This window comes from Canis aureus, chromosome 3, assembly GCF_053574225.1.
Source record: "Canis aureus isolate CA01 chromosome 3, VMU_Caureus_v.1.0, whole genome shotgun sequence".
Classification (NCBI taxonomy): Eukaryota; Metazoa; Chordata; class Mammalia; order Carnivora; family Canidae; genus Canis; species Canis aureus.
This window is the reverse complement of record NC_135613.1, coordinates 25,677,214-25,694,866: the sequence shown is the minus strand read 5'-3', so window position 1 is coordinate 25,694,866 and position 17,653 is coordinate 25,677,214. Positions and strand designations below refer to the sequence as shown.

The 17,653-nt window shown below is 40.9% G+C and overlaps 1 protein-coding gene across 4 annotated transcripts in view; it reads left to right on the top strand.

Annotated features, from left to right (window-relative positions):
* UBE4B (ubiquitination factor E4B) overlaps nucleotides 1–17,653 on the top strand; it is a 125,190-nt gene that overhangs the window by 93,000 nt on the left and 14,537 nt on the right. For all 4 annotated transcript variants that reach the window (XM_077891262.1, XM_077891261.1, XM_077891264.1 and 1 more), the window contains 6 exons: nucleotides 3,550–3,649; nucleotides 5,073–5,200; nucleotides 5,963–6,061; nucleotides 6,955–7,190; nucleotides 15,032–15,158; nucleotides 16,884–17,028. In XM_077891262.1, the coding sequence (XP_077747388.1) occupies nucleotides 3,550–3,649; nucleotides 5,073–5,200; nucleotides 5,963–6,061; nucleotides 6,955–7,190; nucleotides 15,032–15,158; nucleotides 16,884–17,028 (835 nt within the window). The remainder of the gene's footprint in view (nucleotides 1–3,549; nucleotides 3,650–5,072; nucleotides 5,201–5,962; nucleotides 6,062–6,954; nucleotides 7,191–15,031; nucleotides 15,159–16,883; nucleotides 17,029–17,653) is intronic.

Below are 17,653 nucleotides of genomic sequence, written 5' to 3'. Positions count from 1 at the left end.
AGAAAGATTGACCTAGGGCAACCCTGGTGGCGCAGCGGTTTAGCGCTGCCTGCACCTGAGGGCATGATCCTGGAGACCTGGGATCGAGTCCCACGTCAGGCTCTCTGCATGGAGCCTGCTTCTCCCTCTGCCTATGTCTCTGCCCGTCTCTCTCTCTCTCTCTCTCTCTCTCTCTCTCTTTGTCTCTCCATCTCTATGAATAAATAAATAAAATCTTAAAAAAAAATAAAAAAAAAAGAAAGAAAGATTGACCTATACTTTTCATTTTTTGTTAAGTCTTCTTTAGATTTTGGTATTGGGATGCCTGGGTGGCTCAGTGGTTGGGCATCTGCCTTTGGCTCAGGTCATGATCCTGCGGTCCTGGGATAGTGTCCTGCGTTGGGCTCCCTGCATGGAGCCTGTTTCTCCCTCTGCCTGTGTCTCTGCCTCTTTCTGCATCTCTCATGAATAAATAAAATCTTAAAAAAAGAGAAGATTTTGGTATCAATATCATGCTTGCCATATAGAATGAGTTGAGTAGTATTCTCTTTTTATGTTCTTTGGAAGAGTTTATTATATAGCAGTTATGTTACTTCTTTCTTAAATGTTTAGAAACATTCACTGATGAAGCTGCCTAGGCTGGGTTTTCTTTTTTTTTTTTTTTTTTTTTAATTTTATTTATTTATGATAGTCACAGAGAGAGAGAGAGAGAGGCAGAGACACAGGCAGAGGGAGAAGCAGGCTCCATGCACCGGGAGCCCGACGTGGGATTCGATCCCGGGTCTCCAGGATCGCGCCCTGGGCCAAAGGCAGGCGCCAAACCGCTGCGCCACCCAGGGATCCCTGGGTTTTCTTTTATGGGAAAGTTTTTAATTGTGTTTCATTCAGTTATTAGATACATGACTGTTTACAGTTTTATTTCATCTTGTGTCAATATTTCTGTGACATCTACAGTTTCAAAATTTCTAGGCCTAAATTTGTTCATAATATCTTCATCATTTTAATGTCTATAGGATCTTCATTATTTCCTTCTGCTTTCTTTTAGTTTAGATTTGCTTTTTTGTTGATACTTCTATTGCCTCTTAAGACTGGTACCTTACATCATTCATCTTCAGCCCTCGTATATGCATTTAAGTTGTTTCTTTCCCTCAAAGCATGGTTTTAGCTCCATCCCTCATTGTGGTATGTCATATTTTACTGTTCAGTTCAAAATATTTTCTAATTTTTATTATTTATTTGACCTGTGGGTTATTGAAAAATATATTGTTAAAATTCTGGATTCTTGGGGGATTTGTCTATCTTTTGTTATTGATTTCTAGCTAAATTACATTGTGGTCAGAGGACGTGTTCTGATTTATATACTTTGAACTTTATTGAAGTATGCTTTAGGGCAGCCTGGGTGGCTCAGTGGTTTAGCGCCGCCTTCAGTCCAGGGCCTGATCCTGGAGACCCAGGATCAAGTTCCACATCAGGCTCCCTGAATGGAGCCTGCTTCTCCCTCTGCCTGTGTCTCTGCCTCTCTCTCTCTCTCTGTGTGTGTCTCTCATGAATAAATAAATAAAATCTTAAAAAAAAAAAAAAGAAATATGCTTTATAGCCTAACATGTACATGAGTAAATGTTCCATATAGACCTGAAAAGATTATGCTTTCTGTGTGGCTTATTACACAGTCTCATATTTGTTGGCTAGGTCATATCTAATCGGTTTGTTAATCCTTTATTCAAATTTTTCTTCTATCTGCTGATTTTATCAGCTTATAATATCATTTGTTGAGAAAGGCTTATATAATTTCAAACTGATTGTGAATTTGTCTGTTTCTTCATCTTGGAGCCCTGGGATCCCATCTCTTTTACTGCCTTTGGATGATCCATTTCAATGGTACCATTGACTGCTTTCACTCCCAACCCACTGTGGACAATCACTATTGTGCTTTGCAAAGATGTCGATATTCCCCTCACCTGTGTATTTTCCCGTGCTGTGATATGAGACACTTCCTCTAGGATATGGGAGGCGAGAGGGTGTGTTTTGGGAAGAGAGATTGAGCCAATCACACATGGTGTATTAATATTAATATCTCAGTTTCTTAAACTTTAGATTCCTTCGTCTAAATTATGTCAAGGGATACCAGGTAGCTCAGCTTCACTCAGCGTAGGTCACTGTCAATTCCCAGTTTGAGTCCACTAGCTGGGCACACATTTAAAACCCCTCTCAGCTAGTCATGATAATCTTAAATCCAGGATCTCTGGTAGGTAAAACCGTGTCGATGAATTTAGTCCTACGTAGAAGGATGTTCACATGTTTCACTCTTGCTGATCAGGCATCCCCAGGATCCATTCCACATACACACCCACATTCTGCCACTACAATTGTGGTAGGTAGAATAACAATGTCCCAAAGATGTTCAAGTCCCAGCCCATAAAACCTATAGATCTGTTAACTTCCATGGTAAGGAACAAGAATGTGGGAGGGAAGTAATAATTGCAGGTGCTCTGAAATCTACAGCAGTTTGAAAAAACAAATTTGTCACCACACTTGTTGTCATGACCACCCAGTTGGAAGCCGGACAAGGTTGCCTTGCACTTTTCCTCATTGTTCCACTACCTGTTCCATGTGGCTCCCTAGAGGCAGGCTGTCAAGCCAGTCTGCCATCCCACAGTGCTTCAGAGCACCTACCAGTGCCATCTCCTCCCCATTTGCTGCATAGATACGCACCACTTGGCAGTCTCAGTGGCTGCAGTCATTCTGTCAGATCATCAGTTTATGAAAGTGAAGTCTGTACCTGGAGTTCTCCTTTGAACCTGACCAGAGTTCATACTGATGGTAGAGCCTCTGTTATTGTTTGAGGCACAATTCCACCACCACTGTGCTCCAGAAAAACTGTGTGGCTGCTACTCCCCAGGATTCACTTCTGCCTTCAGTGAGGGTTTACCTCTTGATGGAAGCTAGGTCATGGGCAGATTCACCGCCAGCAAGGGAGTCTGGGAAAGGGTAGTTTCAAAAAATTCACCAACTTCCAGTTTTCTATACATTGTCTTGATAGAGATAATTTGAAATAGCATTAAGTCAGCCAGTCTTTATATGCAGCGTATGGCCTAACTGGCAGGTGATATTTGGGCAGGCAGCTGAAGAAAGTAAAGGAGCAACCTACAAAGATAATCTCAGAGAAGAGCATTCCACGTGGAGTGGAACGATTGCAGAAGAGGAAAAGGAACTGCCATTGTTGAACTAGCCTTTGGTTTTGGGATAATTGGCCGGGCAGAAAAACCTTGAATTTTCATGAAGGACTTCTTTTTCTCCCTCCCAGGGAAATAAGGAAACGATGAATTTCTTTCCAAAAGAAATTACTATATTTCATTAAATCTAAAGTACCATCAATTTTAAGACACTCATTATATTAGGAACCAGTAAGAAAGAAAAATTCTGCCAATTAATGGTAAGAAATACTGTGACTTTAAAGATGCTAAAATGTGGGAGGAAATGTGTATAAGAGAGTCATCAGAATGGTCAAAATGAACAGATAAGATGGATCCGTGTGTCTTCTTGTGTTTGACTGTCAGTCTTTGGTTTCAGAACTGTGGAAGATTTGAAAAATAATGAAAGTCAATGGAAAGATTCCCCACTGGCAACCAGACACCGTGAAATGCTGAAGCGCTGCAAAACTCAGCTTAAGGTTTGTAAAGTTAGTTGAAGTCATTATAAATCAGCCTCATAATAGCAATTGTCCTACCAGAATGTGTGCCTTGAGTGAGCCATGTAGCATCCTTTTTCTTCATTGTTCTTTCCCCTAAAGATAAAACACAGCACTTTCAAACTTGTTGGTAATGTCACCTGGGTCTACATATAGTATTTAAATCAGGACAGAATCTGCAGGTGCTTATGCCAGTGACAACATGAATTCTTTGTGGTTTTGTCATTACCTGCCTTTCTCACCCTTGTGCAAGATCTTCCCAGCTCCGTGACCGAAAACGCACAGGCGCCAGCCAGTGTGCCAGCCATGCATTTTACAATATGTGACCAAGTGGACTTGAGGCAGTGGGAAGACCCCCGCCCCTACCTTCCTTCGTCCCTCAATCTTCATTTGTCATTAGAAATGATCCACTGCACAGAACCTAACTGTAGACTCTGGTGAGACACAGCTGCAGATAGATGCTGGGCAAAGGCTGTACAAGGAAGGGAGTGTAGACAGCAATTTTATGTATTTTTTATATGTTTTTGTTCAAATTATAAAACAATATTAGCTGGTTCTATTTTCTGATAATTAGGAGGAGGAGAGATGCCTGAGTGGCTCAGTGGTTGAGTGTCTGCCTTCTGCTCAGGGTATAATCCCGGGGTCCCGGGATTGAGTCCCACATCAGGCTCCCTGCTTGGAGCCCGCTTCTCCTCTCTCTGCCTATGCCTCTGCCTCTCTCTCTCTCTCTCTCTCTGTCGTTCATAAATAAATAAAATCTTTAAAAAAAATTAGTAGGAGGATATGTGGACATTTTAACTTCTGTTTCTGGTGCAAGTTAAGATAGATATGTCTTATTTACTAATAGACTAGACCTGCTTGGAATGCAGAATAAACCAGGGGGGCAAAAAATTAAAAAAAAAAAAAAAAAAAAAGAATAAACCAGGGGCCCTTTTCTGGGGTCTGTAGACCCCCTTAAGCACCCCACAGGACATGTTGGAAGGAGCAGGGAAACGTTTAAACTGATGTGCCAATGCATGCATTTCCTTCTCACAGCTGTCCTCTGAGGCAGGCGTGGGACCCTCAGTGGACAAGTGTTTTTTGCCCAGGGGCAGCTTGTAAGTGATCACCTGGAATTCAGATGCAGATTTGTCTGGCCTCTTTCCACTAACCATCTCTGACATCAAAGCACCTCCCCAATCAAGCATGTCCCCCAGTCAAGCTATTTAAATATAATGGTAATAACTACTTTTTTGAGCCTTTACTGTGTGCTCCATGACCAGCATATTATAGCTAGTTAGAGATGAAGCTCAAGAAAGCCTTAGAACCTTGACTTTCCACCTCCTGGCCCATTTCCTGGCCAGTCAATGTTGCAGGCGCTTGGCTACCAACTAATCTGTGGGTGGGGGCATGCCTCCTTCCACAGAAATTGGTGCGGTGCAAGGCCTGTGCTGATGCTGGTTTACTTGATGAGAGCTTTCTGAGAAGATGTCTGAATTTTTATGGCCTTCTCATCCAGCTGCTGCTCCGCATCCTGGACCCCGCCTATCCCGAGTGAGTGTGCCACCTTCCCCTTCACCTCCTCTCTCCCCTTTTAGGCTGTGTCGTCTTCTCTGTCCTGCAGTCAACAGCCAAAACCCCAAATCCTTACATTATCAAGTCCATTATTCAATTTCTAGACTGTACTTGTATAGGTTGCAAAATTAGTAAATATTAATAAGTGTTTTCCCAGTAATTACAATAAGAAGGGAGTGTTAGCACCTATTAGTTTAATTTTGGCCTCTTCCTTTTTACAAATTGGCAAGAGATTGACAGAAAAGGAAATCTATAAATTGGAAACTAAAACCAAGAGATATAGGATATTAGGTCCTCTTAAGCACTGGATTAAGGTCCTCCAGGAAAATACCAACCAATTATTATTGGTTAATTGTTACTGTAAAATCTCTGGGTCCCTGATGTTGATGAGGTTGGCCAAAGGCCCTCTACAGGGGTAGAAAATATTATTTTAAAGTATATATGTAGCACTGTTGTCTCAAAACAGTTTGAGTTGCATAAAGTGACCAAGTATCACCATTCTATGTCCTTATTTTATTACCTTAACCATAGCAGAAAATAAATAAAAAGAGAAAACTCTCCTGCACGTCCTAGTGTATCCACTGCCTTCATTCTGCCCTGTTCATTTCAGATTCTGGTCTCCTGGCCTGTAAGAGGTTTTCCCCCAATAAAATACTTATTTGTAACAGCCGCGTAATAATCCTTATAGTTTCAGGTGCCGTGATTTTGATTTGTAACTTGTGCTTTTATTCTCTTTGACAGTATAACACTGCCTTTAAACTCTGATGTCCCCAAGGTATTTGCAGCATTGCCTGAGTTTTATGTAGAAGATGTTGCTGAATTTTTATTTTTTATTGTACAGTAAGTGCCTTTGATATACTCCATGGTTCTGATTTGTTTTTATACATAATGTGTATATCGTATTATGAACTGTATTGCAAGCCCTCCATTTTCTGCCTGAAATTTTTATGTAACTGCTGTAACCAAATGCTGCCTGGAGACTGGAAAAATAAATCCAACTGTGGCACCAAGCCAGTTCCAATAATATCTTCAAGACAGAAGGAGGATTAACAATGCTGATAAGAATATACTCTCTGAAAATTGAGTTGAATTTCTAATAATCAAGTACATGTTTCTGAGAAACAAAAGGAGCAAACAGTTTATAAATATCTATGTGAACATTCAAAAGCCAGAAATACCCACATCTATATTTTGTACTAAAATTTTTCTCAATTATAACATTGGAGAAAGCTTACAAAGAAATGGTTTGAGTTTATAACTGACACTTGAGATTTTTTTTTTTTTTAATTAAAACAACTATCAGAAAAAATTTTTAGAGGTACCTGGCTGGCTCAGTCAGTGGAGCATGTGACTCTTGATCTTGGGGTTGTGAGTCTGAGCCGCACGTTGGGTATAGAGATTCCTTAAAAATAAAATCTTTAAACCAAAAAAATCTTTAAGTGTTTTCAGTAGTGAAGATCTTTTATGAGACTCACCTCATAATTTAATCATGGCTTTGGTTTATTTCCCAAAATAGTATAAGTTAATATAACATGCTCAGCCAGTAGACACAATAGATTTTAAATCTTTCTAGTTCTAAAGTAAACAGTCATTTGAAACTCAGCAAGTTGAAGAGAATTCAGTGTCTTGGCTCCTAGAACTATGGCCCCCCACTTCCCTGCTTGATGACCCCAGCACCCACCCAGCTAGAGTTTCTGAGAGCTTTATTTCTTGCTCTTCTTGCCTCTCTCCAGATACTCTCCTCAGGTGCTGTATGAGCCCTGTACTCAGGATATTGTGATGTTCCTCGTTGTGATGTTGTGTAACCAGAACTACATCCGAAATCCATATCTGGTGGCCAAACTGGTAGAAGTCATGTTTATGACCAACCCAGCTGTTCAGCCACGAACCCAGAAGTTTTTTGAAATGATTGAAAACCATCCTCTCTCCACCAAGTTGTTGGTCCCTTCACTGATGAAGTTTTATACAGGTAGGTTCTGAGTATTTAGGTAGGCAAGGTCATCTAAAGCCAGTGGATGGAATTACTCTAAATCTGGTAGCTAACATCCTGATGGCCACTTACAGGTATAACCTCCTAATCCCACTGCTGGCAGAGCATGTACTGTTGGCTTATTTTTGCCTGAGTGGTGGAAATATCATACTGACCATTCTACACACTAGTGGCTTATGATGCAGCAGCATCCACTGTAAGCCAGATAAACTTTTAGGTACTTTTGTAGTATTGTCATATAACTCATAGTTTCCAGAACAGGGTAAAACAAGGAACTTTAAAAAAAAGTTTAATTTTCAACCCCGCTCAAATCAATGGAATCAGGATATCAGGGAATCTTCTCTCATTCACTCAATCTACACATATTTGTTGAGTGCCTGCTAATAGCCAGGCACTGTTCTAGGTGCTGGGTTACACTGGTTAAACAGATTGAGAATACATTAGACACTCAGCAAGGAGGTCCTCCACTTCTGGGTGAATTGGATTCCAGATTTTTAGGCTTTATTTGGCTTTTGAACTACAAATGTATTTTCATAAAGCTGATTACCCTGGGACCTATTGACCTGTCTGGTAGCAAAGGCATAGGATCATACTAATGCACAATTTCCTTCCAGTTTTTACATTTTACAGGAAAGGAAGTGTGTCTTATCTGTCTTGTCTTCTGTTGAACCTAGCACATTCTGGGCACCCAGTAAGTGTCTTTAGGCTTTAATAGGATGTACCCGCCATGCTCTGGGAAGAAACATTGGCTGTCCAAGAGTGCAGCCGTTTGCTGCTCACTGCAGAACAGCAGTTTGAGGATTCCTCTGTGTGGCAGCCATCAGTGACACATCCCTTCCCTGTTGACCAAGATTGTTCCTGCTCATTTGGAGCTAGTGCTGTCACCTCTGTCTTCACTTCTGAGGGTTCCAGCAGTCTGTCTACTTCCTTTCTCCTTTGTCACTTTGCTTTGTAACATCCAGTAGTAGTTTCTGTGGGGTGTCTGACTGGCTCCGACTATAGAGCATGCGACTTATGATCTCTGGGTTGTGAGTTGGAGCCCCACACTGAGTGTAGAGATTACCTAAAACAAAAAAAAGTTTCTTTTTTTTCCCCAGGCTTCTGATATCCTCTTAAACCTAAAGCAAGTAGACGAGTCCTTTAAAGTTTTGTTAACATCCTCACTTTGAAAACAGCAGAACGAACACTCCAGGGTAAAAAGCCTCTTCTTGGCTCCCCAATCCTCTTCCATTCCTTAGTCCTGGTAGGGGAGGACCTCTCTCCCTGGTAGAAATCAGGTACAAATGATAAGTTACATGTGTACAGGACAGGACCTCATTCAGTGTCTTGCACATATCAGGATTACTTAAAGATAATTTTGCATTTCTTAAAATAACAGTAATGTCCCTCTTTTCACCTGTTATTTGTGAATTTATTTTTTAAGATGAGAATACTCAGTGCTAATAACATAGTTGTAGAGAACTACACTAACCTGCAAATGCCTAGTTCATCTGGTGTACAGAATCAGGGCAATGCAACTATGAGAATATAAGTTGGTAAAACCTTTCTGGAAGGCAATTTGGCAGTCTATACCAAAAGCCCTTAAAGTATATATATCCTATGTATCAGTCAAGGTCCAGTAAGGAAACCAGAAACATACCCATTATTTTAATACAGTTTACATACAGTTGACCTGAGGTGCCTAGGTGGCTCAGTCATTTAAGCCTCTGCCTTCGGCTTGGGTCATGATCCCGGGGTCCTGGGATTGAGCCCCACGTAGGGTTCCCTGCTCAGCAGGGAGCCTGCTTCTCCCTTTCCCTCTGCTCCTCCCCCTTCCCAACTTGTGCTCTCTCACTCTCTCTCTCTCAAATAAATAAAATATTTTTAAAAAATATATAAGTAGGACAGCCTGGGTGGCTCAGAAGTTTAGTGCTTACCTTCAGCCCAGGGCATGATCCTGGAGACCTGGGATGGAGTACCACATGGGGTTCTCTGTATGGAGCCTGCTTCTCCCTCTGCCTATGTCTCTGCCTGTGTCTCTGCCTCTCTCTCTCTCTCTTCGTCTCTCATGAATAAATAAATAAAATCTTTAAAAAGAAAAAAAAATATAAGTATGGTTCATCTTTGAACACCGTGGGAAAGTTAGAGATACCCCCACGCATCCAAAAATCCACTTTTACCATTTTACTCTCCCAGATTTAATTATTAATAGCCTACTGTTGACCAGAAGCTTTATCACTAGTATAAATAGTCAACATATCTGTATGTTGTATGTATTATACACTGTATTCTTATGAGAAAGTAAGCTAGAGGAAAGAAAATGTTATTAAGAAAATCATAAGGGAGGGCAGCCCTGGTGGCTTAGCGGTTTAGCACCACCTTCAGCCCAGGGTGTGATCCTGGAGACCCTGGATCGAGTCCCACAGTCAGGCTCCCTGCATGGAGCCTGCTTCTCTCTCTCTCTCTCAATATCTCTCTCTAATAAATAAAAATATTTTTTTAAAAAAGAAAATCATAAGAGAGGCGCCTTTGGTGCAGGTCGTGATCCTGGGATCCTGGATTGAGCCCTGCATCAGGCTCCCTGCTCAGCGGGGAGCCTGCTTCTCTCCCTCCCCCTGCTGCTCCTCCTGCTTGTGCTGTCTCTGTCAAATGAATAAAATCTTAAAAAAAAAAGAAGAAGGTAGAGAAAATGCGTTTACGGTCCTGTATATATATTTGTTGAAAAAAATGTGTTAGTGCAACCATGCAGTTCAGACCCATGTTGTTCAAGGATCAACTGTATAAGGAATTGGCCAAGTAGATACCGGAGGACAGAAAGGCAAATAAGAACTTTGGTATAAGGCAGATTATAGGCTCAGGAAGCAATCATCATCTGTCTCCAGAGCTGGGGGAACCCAGGGAAGAGGCTGCAGTTAATAAAATCTAGCAGCTCGAATAAGGATGAGGACCAAACTGGACCTAGACCTTGGAGGAAGGACACTGGCCAGCTCATGTCTCTGAGGGGGTGCAATCTTGCTAGTTCTGCAGCTGTGAAATGGAGCTGGAAACTGGAAATTGCTGCTGCTAGGAGGAAGAACTGCTGGCAGGAGCAGCCTTCTTACTGCCAAGTGCCTGCTCTCCTTTAGTTTTCCAGTTCTCCCGCAGCGCCCCCTGTTGGCGAACCCAACTTGCAGAGTCCCTGCCCCCAGCCTTGCAAAGCCAAGTATAGAAGAATGGATTGGGGGCTGAGAGACAGCAGCTAAATAAACGGCTCACTCTTTTGCACGTAAGCTTAATTTCTGGTAATATATTATGTGGGGATAATTATAAATGTGAGTGCATGTTTATAATGATATTCACAGCAGCATCATTTATAGTGCAGTGTAGTGAAAATACTAAAAACGGCCTAAATTTCTTCCAGCTGTGGATAAATTAAGTAAATTACAGTTTATCCATAAAGTGGATGTGAAAATAATATGTTATTTACATTAAATGGTTAAGTAATAGTAAAGAAAATGTCAAGTAATGAAACAACATGTACTTTATAACCACGTGTTGGTACACATCTATACAATAGAAAACAGTGTAGAAGAAGATATACCAAAATACTAACAGTGAGTTGGTTATTTTTGAATGGTAGAACTGTCCATGGTTTTATTTTTTTTTCTTTTTAAGAAGTTATCTGAACTCACTCTGCAATAAATTGTATTGTTAGTATTAAAAACAAAAAATATTTAGTTAAATATATTTTATACTCAGTTGGTGCCCTGGACCTGTCACTGTGGCTTATTTGGAATAAAGCATGGGGCTGGGGTATAGGTATATGCAAAGGGGTGGGCCTCTTCCTGGGAGACCAGTCCTGGGCCTGGCAGAGCCCCACTGGTAAGATCCCAGGAGGTCCTTTTCCCCTTTGCCACCAAGCGGTGTGCCCTCTGACCCTGAACCATGTTTGTGGTTCCTAGAGGGATGATACCTATGCTAATAATAGCCACCACTTATCGAATTCTCACTAATCCTTTCATTTAATCTGCACAGCCATGTCAAGATGGGTGCTATAAATATCTTACAAATGAGCAACCCGAAGCTTAGGAAGGTTCAGAAGCTTGCTGAAGGTCAGCAGTTAGTGAGTAGCAGCAACCTCAGCAGGCGGACCTTTGCACAGGTGCTCCTGACTGCTACGCTGTTAACTGCGGTGGTCCTGGAGGACCAGTGCCCAGAGAGCCCTCCCGTGGGACTACAGGCAGCCCCCAACTCATGCATCAGCCCCATAATAAAACCTGTTGACTTAGATCCTGACTCTCAGATGTGAACTAGAGATGGGCATATGGATCTCCTCTTTTCTACCCCCAGGGAATGTCCTAGCATAGGAAATGCGTAAGATCAATTTTGTGTTTCAAAAATTAAAATTAAGTTCCAAAATCAAGTGCTTTATTTGTACCAGCAGTCAGTTCCTTAAGGACCAACTCTCCCAACCTGGCTACTCAGAACTTGGAAGAACACTGATAACTAAGACTTACTTCCAGACTTTTCTTCCCCAAGCAGATCCAAATCAGCAGAGTCAGCATTAGCCCAAATAGATTCAGTTGCTAAGGGCAGCTGGCGCAGCGGTTTAACGCCACCTGCAGCCTAGGGCATGATCCTGGAGACCCTGGATCGAGTCCCACGTCAGGCTCTCTGCATGGTGCCTGCTTTTCCCTCTGCCTGTGTCTCTGCCTCTGTGTGTGTGTGTGTCTCTCTATGAATAAATAAAAATAAATAATCTTTTAAAAATATTAAAAAAAGATTCAATTGCTAATTTTACATAAAGCTCCTACTGTGTGTCAGCACTGGTTTGGGTGCTAAGGCCTAATGGTGAAGATGTCAAAGTCACTGCTCTCGTGAGCCAGTCATTCTAGTTGGGAGATACACACGGAGCCAATAAATAAGATACTTTCAGATAGGAGGGGATGATGCTCCTTTAAGAAGTGCAGTCAGGGAAGGTCTCTGAGATGGTGACTTCAGAGTAGTATTGGAAATGAGACAAAAGAATGAATCATATGATTTCAGCCACACTGTGGCAGACAGCCTGGACAGCAAGTGTAAAGGCCCTGAGGCCTGGGCAGCTTAGTGAATCAACAAGATGACCTGCGTTAGGGAGCACAGTGCACATCGGGGTAGCAAGGCCAGCCAGGATTTGGTTCATTTCAGGCCTCTTAAGAACTTGGACTTAGGAAGTAGAACTCAGGCTGCTACAGTTTTGAGGGAGCGTGAGGAATGACATTTTTTAAATGTTGGGAGGGGTGTGTTTTGATAAGTAGTAAGTTAACAGTTATTACTTGACTTCTGCTATGCTCAGGATGTGGTACAGGTATTATGGGCTATTTTGAGGATAGGAGAGGCTCTGTATCAGCCCTCCCAGTGTCTTTCTCAAGTAGACTCTGTTTTAAATCAGCTCTCTACACTTTAGTTCACACCTTTTTTTTTTTTTTTTTTTTTTTTAAGATATATCTATTTATTTAAGGGAGTGAAAAAGCACACACAAGCAGGGAGAGGGCCAGGGGGAAGAATCTTCAAGCAGACTCCTCACTGAGCACAGAGCCCGACTCAGGGCTCAGTCTCACCACCCATGAGATCACGATCTGAGCTGAAACCAAGAGTCGTTGGATGCTCAACCAACTGGGCCACCCAGGCACCCCAGTTCACACTTTTATACAGTTAATAAAATGACACTTAGTTCATTGTAAAGAAAGATTGACCTAATGAATATGCATAAGTGCTTTCAGGTTTTTGTATGATAGGTGTTAATTACCTTATTCCTCTTATTTTTAAATAACCTTTCTTGTTGCAAAAAATATGTTCTTTGCAAAATATAGAAAATACCAAGAAGAAAATAAAAGTTATCGATAGTCTCTGCAATCAGAATATCCATTAACATTTTGCTCTGTATTTTGTCAGCCAGTTTATAGAAACATAAATACATATGGTGTGTGTATGTGCGTTTTAAATATGATTGGCCCCATTTGGTAACCTGTGTTCTTCACTTCCTGTATCACAAATATTTTTTCATGTTCTCTCTCGGGCATTTGCATTTTATATTCTTTTGTCTTATATAAATAGTAATGTAGAAAGTGTCCTTGGAAATCAGTCATTGAGTTTGCCTGCATGTGTTGTCAGGAATAGACTTGGTGGGTCAGAGAGATGGGCTCGTTGATGGCTTATGATACCAGTTGTTTGATTGCCTTTGAGAGGTTGTGTCACTCACTGTTCATTCCCACCAGCAGTCGGCAGGTATCTCTTGCCCAGATTCTCACACACGGGTTTTGTCATTTTTGTAGCATCTGCTAAATTAATAGGTAAAAAATAGTATCTTATTTTAATTTACATTTTTATCTTTTCTTGAGCCTTATTGTTTTTACCTGGCAATTTTCCCTCTTTTTAAAATGTGTTATAAACTCGGGAATTTCTCATGCTTAAGCTGTTTGTCTTTTGGATAACCTAAGTTTGATCTTTGTTCCATTTTAATAGTACACGAATGTTGGTATTTGGTAAATGATTGATGAGTATGTTGGATTTTTTTTGTTGTTTTTTTTTTTTTGGTTTTTTTTTTGTTTTTTTTTTTTTTTTAGTATGTTGGATTTTACTAAACTTTTCTCTACTTTGGTACATGTTTGGAAATGTTAATTATACAAAAGTACTTAAAATAATACAGGCATATTTCAGAGATACTGCAGATTCAGATCCAGACCACTGCAAAAAGCAAATATGAGAATAAAGCAAGTCAAATGAATTTTCCTCTCTCCAAGTGCATATGAAAGTTATGTTTATACTATACTGTATTCTGTTAAACATACATTATCATTACATCTAAAAAACCAATGTATATACCTTAATTTAAAAATACTTTACTGCTGGGACACCTGGGTGGCTCAGCGGTTGAGCATCTGCCCTTTGACTCAGGGCTTGATCCTGAGGTCTGGGATCAAGTCCCACAGTCCCACTCCTGCTTCTCCCTCTGCCTGTGTCTCTGCCTCTCTCTGTGTGTGTCTCTCATGAATAAATAAATAAAATCTTTAAAAAATAATAAATAAAAATACTTTACTGCCAAAAATGCTGACCATCATCTGAGGCAAGTCATAATCATTGATCACAGGTCACCATAACAAATATAATAATAATGAAAAAGTTTGAAATACTGCAGGAATTACCAAAATGTGATGCAGAAACATGATGTGAGCAAATGCTGTTGGAAAAATTGGGCTGATAGACTTGCTCAATGCAGGGTTGCCATAAACCTTCAATTTGTTTAAAAAACACAGTATCTTGGGCAGCCCGGGTGGCTCAGCAGTTTAGCGCCCCCTTCAGCCCAGGGCCTGCCTGATCCTGGAGACCTGGGATCGTCCCTCCCTGCATAGAGCCTGCTTCTCCCTCTGCCTTTGTCTGCCTCTCCCTCTGTCTCTGTCTTTCATGAATAAATAAATAAAATCTTAAAAAAAAAAAAAAAACACACACACAGTATCTCCAAAGCTCAATAAAATGAGGTAAGGCCTATAGTCACATTTAATAGGTATGTGGCCCTTAAGAAAATCAACCCAGTTTTTTTTCTGCTCATTGGCAAGTTGATGCTGTGCTGCTGATACCAGGCAACTTTCTGAGCCCAATTCATTTGGTGGTTGTGTCATTGCCAGACCTTCACTGTGAAGCTTGTGTCTTCAGAACAGCCTCCTCATTTTATCCTGCCTTACATGTGAGATACAAGTGCACAATCTTATCAAATCTCTGAATTTACAGATTTGTATTCACTCAATAACATTGTGGCTTCAGTAACTGCTTTTAGAAACCTAAGACAGTACTTGTCCCTCAGTCCCTCTGTCTTTCTTCTCTAGATGTTGAACACACCGGAGCCACCAGTGAGTTCTACGACAAGTTCACTATTCGCTATCACATTAGCACCATTTTTAAAAGCCTTTGGCAAAACATAGCTCACCATGGCACCTTCATGGAGGAGTTCAAGTGAGTATCAGTCCCCCAATGTCACAACTTGCTCTCTTGCAAATCACAGGTGGGGTGACTGCTTAAGTCTTTCAGAGCTGGTTCTTGACTCATGGCTAGGTCTCAGCGTCCTTTAATTTTTCTAGATGGTTCTGCTACACATGAGCAGAGTTACCTAAATGTCTGTGCTTGCAAGATATTGCTGAACTTTAGATTTGTCCACACTTTGGGGATGGTATGTATACATTAAGAATCTATAAATATTCTAAGATGATATGTGAAGTATTTTTTGGTGTTTCTGTAATTGTAGTGTTAAGTGAGGCTGTCAGAATGACTGGAATGAGATCGTAGAGTGTTCTGGAACATGATGTCAAGCTTTAGATGTGAAATGTTAGGAAGACTTTATATTCCTAAGTGGTTAGATTGAGGTTGTCATTTCAAATGTCATTCTTTGTAATAAGGCCCTAAACCTTGATTAAGGACTTTGTTACCTACATGAACTATTAGTGACTCCTTAAATCTGAACAAAAATTGTTTCATCTAAGTTACTTGCTTTAAAAAGAACGTAGATGAAAACGAACTCTTGTTCTTCAGAAGAAATTTTATCCCATCTGCTTGGATCTTTTCAATCCATGTTAGATCACTGATCAAGTCTAGCTGTCACTTGTTAGCTGAGTTACTAGTCAATAATATTTTGCATTACCATGGGAGTAACCATTTGCTAGATAGGTTTCTGCAGAGTAAACTCTTCAAGTTTATTGTTTCTTTCCGAGAGTTGCTCTTGTGGTCAGAATTATGTTCCAACAAATCCTGGCACGAGTTTAGACCAGACAAGCTGATGGCTTGATCTGTGTGGTGCTGAGTAGGAGTGCTTGTCCTGAACTTGCCTTGTGTCTGAAATCTAGTCTTCCTACCCATGTTCACAGGAACTTCTCCCCAGGCATGGGCTTACCACCCCCTGATTACACAGCATTAGTTCCTGAAGTGTATGTAGCTCCTCTTTTCTCTACTAATCTTACAGTTACAAAGCCTGGTGGTACACGAGCATCTCAGTGCCCCAGCAAGCCCTCTACTGTAACAGGATATGCAGGACAGTTTTATAGATTGGAAGCTTCAAGTTCTAGAAAGTGAGTTATATTCTCCTTTATCAATATTGCAGCTTCTAGCTTTTCTTCAATGTGTCTTTATAATAAGGAATAACTGTATTTGTAATTCTCTTTCTTATATGTGGATAATTATTTGTGCTTTTTTTGTATCTTGGTGAGTTTAAGCGTATTTTCTAGTCTGGAAGAGTGTCTTTTTTACTTAAAGTCATTGAATGAGCCAGGAATATGTTGGTAAACCTGCTGCTCTCTGAAGAAGGGGGAGAAATTCAGCATTTGCTGGTCTCCTGGGATGTAAATACTTCTACTTTTGCCAAATTTAAGCTGTTAAGGGAATCTGCTCACAAAAGTCTAAATATTAACCATTGGCTCTCATAAACCATGCAAGGTACCTCCTGCATACCCCTTTAATGCTGCTCATTCCCTGAAATGAGCTTATCACTACTAATTAAAAGGAGTAACAAAATCCAAGGAAGACTTCATAGTCCTTGCCCTCCCCAGTACTTGAGTGGTGCCGAGGTGGGCAGTCTTACAGGGCGACATCACTGGCACTTTGGGCAGAGCCCCCTTCTCTTTGGGATCTGCTGCGGCATTTTGCCTTGAGGAGATATATGACCATGTCTAATGTAATTGCCTTTTTCAGTTCGGGGAAGCAGTTTGTTCGCTATATAAACATGCTGATAAATGACACGACCTTTTTACTCGATGAAAGCCTGGAGTCTCTGAAGCGAATCCACGAAGTACAAGAAGAAATGAAGAACAAAGAACAGTGGGACCAGCTGCCCCGGGTGAGGACATAATGCAGATGCTGGGACAGCTTTGTGGGAAGCTGCCTTTGGACCCGGGGCTGTATTTGTGAGCCCTGGTGACTTAGATCTGACTGACTTGTCAGTGCTTGTCACCCACCCACCTGTGGGTTTCACAAAGTTACATCCCAGGTTTGGGGTAGGAGTAAGCTGAAACACTTGACCTAAAGCTAAGAAATCAGTTAAGAAGTCTTTCAAAATGTGTCCTGAAAACTTTCTTGCCTTTTTAATTTTAAAGGGCTTTTTTGGAGAAGAGCTCTCAATGAATGTGTTGATGTCAATTTATGAAAGTAGGAAGTAAATCTCTAGAATGTGGTGCCAGACAAGCATTTGATTTGCTCATGTGATCTTCTTTAGACAACTATGTGAATGACTCAGGATTCTGGTGGGGTTTTTTTTTTCTTCTAGTGGATCTTGGTTTTATGTTCAGTTATTAATGGAAGAGAGGGTTGTTTTGCCAGGTTTCATGAGAAATTCATGCTGCACCAGCGACAGCATACTGACATACTTTTCTGACATTTATTGCAGCCATGTAGATTGTTCTCTGATCAGTTACTTAGTGCTCAGCAGCCACTGGTGACTCCATACATTGGTTCAGTCTGTGTCT